Here is a 6636-nt window from a genome sequence, read left to right on the forward strand (position 1 = left end):
TATTTCATTTTGAAAAATTAGGAATCTACAAGCCATGAAACACCTAACCACTAACTCAGTGGTTCTCAACCTGGGGGTCGGCACCACACAGGGGGTCGCAAAATGATCTTGGGGGGTCGCAGGATGATTGTCAAAAACAAAACAAAACAAAACAAAACACAAATATTTTTGGAAAATGATTTTTCTCCCATGATGATTAAATCTCCCATACCAATAATTTAATGTATTATAAAGCTATATGAACTAAACTATATATAAACTGTATAAAAAATATTTCAGTGAGTGAAATCAGTGTGTGAATCCATACACTAACTACTGCAATAAATTTGGGTTGGGTTGAGTTGTTTTTCTACCTTGGCTAACCCTAATACAAAGTTCAACATTGCGTATGCTAAAGAGTTGTCGATCACTTTGGTCTTTATACTTGAGTCATTCCTTTTTTGAAATTCATAGTCTAGTTTTCATCAGGCCTTATGGAAGATTTTCGTTATAATTTTTTTATTTTTTTGTCAAATTAACGTTGATGTGTGTGTATCTATTGTATGTCGTAAGTGTGTGTGTAAGCTTGTCTTAGATGCGTTTACCCCCTGAACTGTTGCTCTCTGCCACTCCTCTCTCCTCATTGGCTAACATCAGACTCGCCTCGTTCCCATTGGCTTCCTCTGGCCCATTGTGATTGGCCCACAGGGATGTGTTGTCATAGAGATGCGCTGTGATTGGGCTGAGCTGGCTGTCAGTCTCAGAGAGCCCCGCCCCCAGAAGGTGTTGCTCCACCCCCAGCTGGAGCTCTGAGGAGACAAGAGCGCCTCTAGTGGAGAGAAGCTTCCACTACAACTATACTGCTATAGAGCAGAAAATCGATTCATTATTATGCTGAAAACTGAAATGCTGAAATTGAACCAGAGGACGAAAACTCCCAACTGAAGATGAACTAAACACGGAGAAACAATAAGCGGCAACATAAAAAAACACATCAGAGCAGCCCTGTCTGACACCTCTTATTCTTCACCTGTATACAATTGAGTATGTGGACTTTGGCTGTTTCAAGTTCTGTGTTCGGCCACAGCTATGCCGTTTTACGTGCGATCGGGGTGAAACCTTCAGGGTGTGTAAATGGCACCGACGGAGCCGGATTTTTTAATTAGCTAATGATGTGATGTCATCACATCAGCGATGATGTCATCAGTGATGATGTCAAAAATTATGTCATAAGGGCGCACACACGCGCGCGCACACACACACACACAAGGAGGCATTGTGACAAGACTGATCAGGGATGTCACACACACACACACACACACACACACACACACACACACACACACACACACACACACACAAACACACACACACAAGGAGGCATTGTGACAAGACTGATCAGTGATGTCATAGGAGGGCACACACACACACACACACACACACAGATGATGTCATCAGTGATATCATAATGAGGCACACACACACACACACACACACACACACAAGGAGGCATTGTGACATCACTGATGCAATAACACTTAGTGAGCAACACATACACACCCACGCGTGCCAATAGGGCAGGCAAGGCCGCATAGCGGCTGAGCCTAGGCATCTCGTGCGCATAGCGCATATATGCACATACATATATAAATGCAGCCATATGCTAGATCACTCAAAGGCTATTAGCTGAGTGACACACACACACACACACACACACACACACACACACACACACACACACACACAAACACACGCGCAGCACTCAGAAGAGATCAATAACAGAAATGCTTTTACTGTCTTCACTTCCCGGAACCAAGTAGCCTATGCACTCATTGGTAGAGCCTCCACATACACATACACATACACACACACACACACACACACACACACCCACACACACACACACACACACACACACACACACACACACACACACACACACACACACACATTCTCATACACACACACACACACACACACACACACACACACACACACACACACACACACACACACATTCTCGTACACACACACACACACAAAACCACGTAAGAGCCAGACGTAGAACCACGTAAGACTGAGACGGACGTACAGTAAAACCACGTTTTACCACGTGGTAACTCATATTTGAATTTTCTTTCAAACAAGCATAAAGCTCTTAGTGACTAACTTTGCCTGCTCAGTCTCTTTCCTGTTGTGCTATAAACTGAGAGCCCTGGCAGCACTGTAGCTTCTGACTGCTTCTTCTGCCAATCAGGACTTTGCAGGAGCTTCAGAACACTTCTATCAATTATTCACATCACATCTGAGCCGTCAGACCAGATTCCCTCACAGCAACAAAGTGTTCTTGGGGGACGGCCAGTCCTGCAGCACACTGTGATCCAACGACTGTTTGTTTTGAAAGAGACACTGCATGTAGAAAGTGTTGGTGACACAAGTTAGAGGATTTGTAAGTTTAAGTTTTGAGACAACCAAGATGTGGATTCTTGGCTGCAACTCAGGAAGACGACCCTAATATTTTCTGTATATTCAGCGGAGACTAAATGAATGTTAAACTTGATGTAAAAAAAATATTATATATATATACATTCTAACTGACCTACTATGGCTCATTTCCACCACATATACATAACCCTCGTCTCTCTACTTGATATAGACTCTGCTTCCATAGCAAGTTTACTCGCCTCCGCCCACACCTGGTCATCATAGCGACCGCATATCTGTCCTCCGCCCATAGCCGAAGTAGGCTATAACGTATAACGTTCAAGTTAAATCCATACACGGAACTTTTAAACTGGTTATTATGAAATACTGGTGCCTCTAAATGACCTACAGTGTACATGGGCAAATGTGACAATCGGCCAGGAGAATGGATATCACTTTGTTGTTACTCAAACTCACATGCATGCGCTGCGCGAGGGACGGGGGTTACGCTACGGGGAGAAGGGAAGCCACCACCCCGGCGGCCACTCACCAGGCAAGACCGCGGCTTCACTAAACCCCCGCCTCCGGCCTAGCGGAGCCGACGTAGCACACAACTACAAAGGGCTTCCCGAGGAGCGGACTTTTTCTCTCTCAAAACAATTGAAAACCACCGTCATGTTAAAACCGTCTGGCCTCCAGCCCTGGGAGGGTGTTTTCAGAAATGACAAAGTGCTCTAGCCAATCAACGACGGCGCTCATCAGTGCCCTGTGATTGACAGCGCAAGTCGGCCCATCAGGAACGCCGCTGGTAAACCGGTATAATGGCTGCCTCCGTGGCTGTCCGCCTCGAGCAGTAACGTCAACGTTCGTCGAGTTTAAACGATGATCTAACGAGGATTGGCTGAAGGAGTTGCCTGTCAAGGCAAGTGCATCCGCCCAACTTCCGCCCACTGCAAACACTGGGTGAAAGCTTGATGACAAACCAAATGAACTGTGAGTTCACATGAGCGGCTGGTTTACCAGGCTAGGTAGGTAGGTACCCCCTAGAGAGCGTTGGTTGTAATGTTTGATAGGACTAGTCGCCCATAATTGGGTTTGATTCAATTATGTTTGGTATTGTAGAGTGCCGTTGGCTAAAATAGCAAGCGTGCTGCTAATGTCAAATCAGAGTGTTTGCAATTTTATGAGGAAGTATTGTTGCAATTGGCAAATTTGAAAGCTGTTAATATCTTTGCATGGATTTGTTACAATTGTGTGAATTCTTGCTATGGTGAAATCCTCAAATCATGTAGTTACTGACTGGTCCTGGATGCAAACTGAGTAAATGTGGGATAGAGGGAACCCAGGCCTGTGAAGCATGTGGGGGCCCCCGGCTCCCCAGGGTGCCGTGACCCCAAAAACATCCCCCTCTACTTCCCCTGCACCCCCTGGTGCCAGCACAGGCCAGCGCCTCCCTGAGCTAAAAGGATACAAGACCAAAAAGAAGAGGAGGGGAAACCAAGAATAGCAACAGATAAGGACAACAACATACACTGTAAAACAAAATAAAGAGAAATTACATCCTCAAAACAAACACAGATACCCTGAGACTGGTGTGTACACAGCTGTAACCAACCACATCCAGACATTACATTTCAGCATGTGGTCCCTGCAGTCTTGGGGTGGCCTAACTTTATGTAACGTATGGTTCTGGACAAAGTGCTGCAATACACAGAACACTTCCTATAAGAGAGGTGGCTCATTTGTCGTTAACGATCATTTTGACCGTTTCCTAAACACATGCTTGATTGCCTGGCCTTGTCATTTCTATCTCTGTCTTCATGGACTCTATAGAGAGATAAAGTGGAACGTCACTTCCTGCTTCAGCACTGTACCAGAGATTTTCATCCGCCATTTATTTTCCCACAGACATTTCGTAAAATGCTTATAAAAATAGTTGTACTTGTTCAAACCAAACGGTTCAGATATATTTAGAAACAGGAGAGATCGCATAACATTTCACTCAGACCAAAACGTAAAAAAAAAAAAAGCAAGTTGAAGAAAATATTTTTTCTATGTTGTTGTTTTTAGTTTTGGTCTGAGTGAAATATTCTATGGTCTCTCCCGATTCTAAATATAGCTGAACCGTTTGGTTTGACCAAGTAAAACTATTTTTTATAAGCATTTTACGAAATGTCTATGGGATAATAAATTGCAGAAGAAAATCTCTGGTACAGTGCTGAAGCAGGAAGTGACGTTCACTTTGCCTCTCTATACAGTTACACACCTTCTTCTACTTCTCTTCTACACCAAATCTGTAATCATCTCTTTCATCTTTATGGCATCAAGCTATTTCAATGTCCACATGCTCTCTGTCCATTTCCTGTTCTTTTGAGGATCTATTTGCATTGTAGGAAGTTTGTTCTCATTTAACTAAATTGCCCAGAGATCAGAGATCAGGAAAATGGCACATCATTTGTTTACCTTTCATGGTGGGCGGAGCATAGGTCCCCTGCTTCCTCTGATTGGTGTCTGCACCCTGCAGAACAGGAAGAACACATTACAGCCTGGACTCCATTTATAATTCATGATAATTGCATAATAACAATATTATTCAGCCATGTCTAAATGATGTGAATCATAATGCTATATGGCCTCCGCGCAGTCACCAGATCTCGACCCTGTTGAACAGCTATGGGAGGTCCGGGACTGACATGTTACGTTTCTCATTATGTTGAAATCCCTGGAATTGGTTGTCACATTTGCTTCACCAACAGAAATATGTGGAAATCAATTTAGCAGGAGAAGAGTGTTTCCCTGCATCTTCATGTACAGTATATACGTAGAAGATTATATTTCTACAAACCTCTGTCTCTCCACTGTCAGTGTGCTGCTCCGCAACATCTGCAGGAGAGAACAGATAGCAGCAGTTAGCTCTTTCATCCTCTCTTCAGTTGGACAGATGTTTCTATCTGAAGCCTTGCTGTGATCATGTTGGTGATCAGGCCCCCCCAGGTTTGTGTCAGCTCAGCTGGTCAGATCAACTCTGTTTGTTTGGATCAGCAGCCACAGCTGAACAATTGTGAATGAACATTACTACGCACTATCCAACTGAGGACCTGGGCCACAGAGTGAGTTTTGATGGTTGGGGTTGATTGACTTGAGGATTACTTTGCCTGGAACTGAGATTTTTCAGGTTGGTTTTCAGAATTCACTTTCTGGCCTAAACTCTGTTTTGGAACAACAGCCTATTTAACTCACTGTCCCGTTACTGTACACTGTACACTGTTAGTGTTTTCCCAGTGCCTATAGCCTGCAGACCGATACAGAACACTTTACTTTTCTTATAAGGAGACAACTTCTACTGATTTTGTTGTAATAGCTGGTGGGCAACAATTATTTATGGGCATAATCTTGACACCTTTTTTTGTCAAAACGCAGTGATGAAAAAAATATTGTTTGGATCAAGGCTCAGTGTGCAGTGCGACTGCTTGTTTTCACTCATTAGTTTGTCTGTCAGCAGAATATCTACAAAAAGTGGAGTGGATTTCCATGAAATTTGGTGGACAGATCAGACCAACAGCTGATTATATTTTGCTGGTCATCCAGATTTCCACCAATAGACAATTGTGTTTTGGTTTTGGTTTGTTTCCCCCCGTAACTGTGAAACTAACAGATTTTTTTTGCATGTTTTTTCTTAGTGGGGGGGGGTTCCTATCTGGAGGAAACCCCAGGGTCGCACGGGGAGCAAACTCCACACAGAAAGGCCCTTCTGACCTAAAAAGCCCTAAAAGGAGAGAAAGCCAGCACACTTCAATGTCCTTTCAAAGGTTTTACTCCACCATCTGGGAGTGACAGGCCTTCTTCAGCGTTGTCAAGCCCACCTGGGCTGTAGGCCCTGAGGACATGGGGATGGGGACACACCCCCCTCAGCACTCACAGCGTCCCACGCAGGAGTACGAACCCAGGACCTTCTTGCTGTGAGATGACAGCACTACCACCACGCCTCCTAACAGAGATTGATTTTTCTTTTTTTACAGGGTTTTAAGAATTAAATTTAAACATGAAATTGCAGTGATATAGGAATGATTGGGTGTAACAGCGAGTTGGATGAATTGTTCACAGTGGTGGAGGTTTATTTATGTCATGGCATGACCAGCAGCTAAATATTCCAGGAGTTCATCCAATTTCTTGATTTTCTCTGTACATCCTCCCGCCTCTGTGTTTGTTACTGCATGCCAACGTTTCCGTTCT

At 44.0% G+C, this 6636-nt stretch overlaps 1 protein-coding gene across 1 annotated transcript in view; it reads right to left on the minus strand.

Annotated features, from left to right (window-relative positions):
* Positions 1–570: 570 nt before the first annotated feature.
* ppp1r1c (protein phosphatase 1, regulatory (inhibitor) subunit 1C) overlaps positions 571–6636 on the minus strand; it is a gene marked incomplete at its 3' end in the record, with an annotated part of 10684 nt that continues 4618 nt past the window's right edge. The window contains exons 3-5 of the mRNA XM_083658577.1: positions 5249–5286; positions 4867–4921; positions 571–788 (exon numbers count right to left, since the gene is read on the minus strand). Of these exons, the coding sequence (XP_083514703.1) occupies positions 571–788; positions 4867–4921; positions 5249–5286 (311 nt within the window). The remainder of the gene's footprint in view (positions 789–4866; positions 4922–5248; positions 5287–6636) is intronic.

The sequence above is a fragment of the Poromitra crassiceps genome (assembly GCF_964638095.1).
Source record: "Poromitra crassiceps genome assembly, chromosome: 22".
NCBI lineage: Eukaryota > Metazoa > Chordata > Actinopteri > Beryciformes > Melamphaidae > Poromitra > Poromitra crassiceps.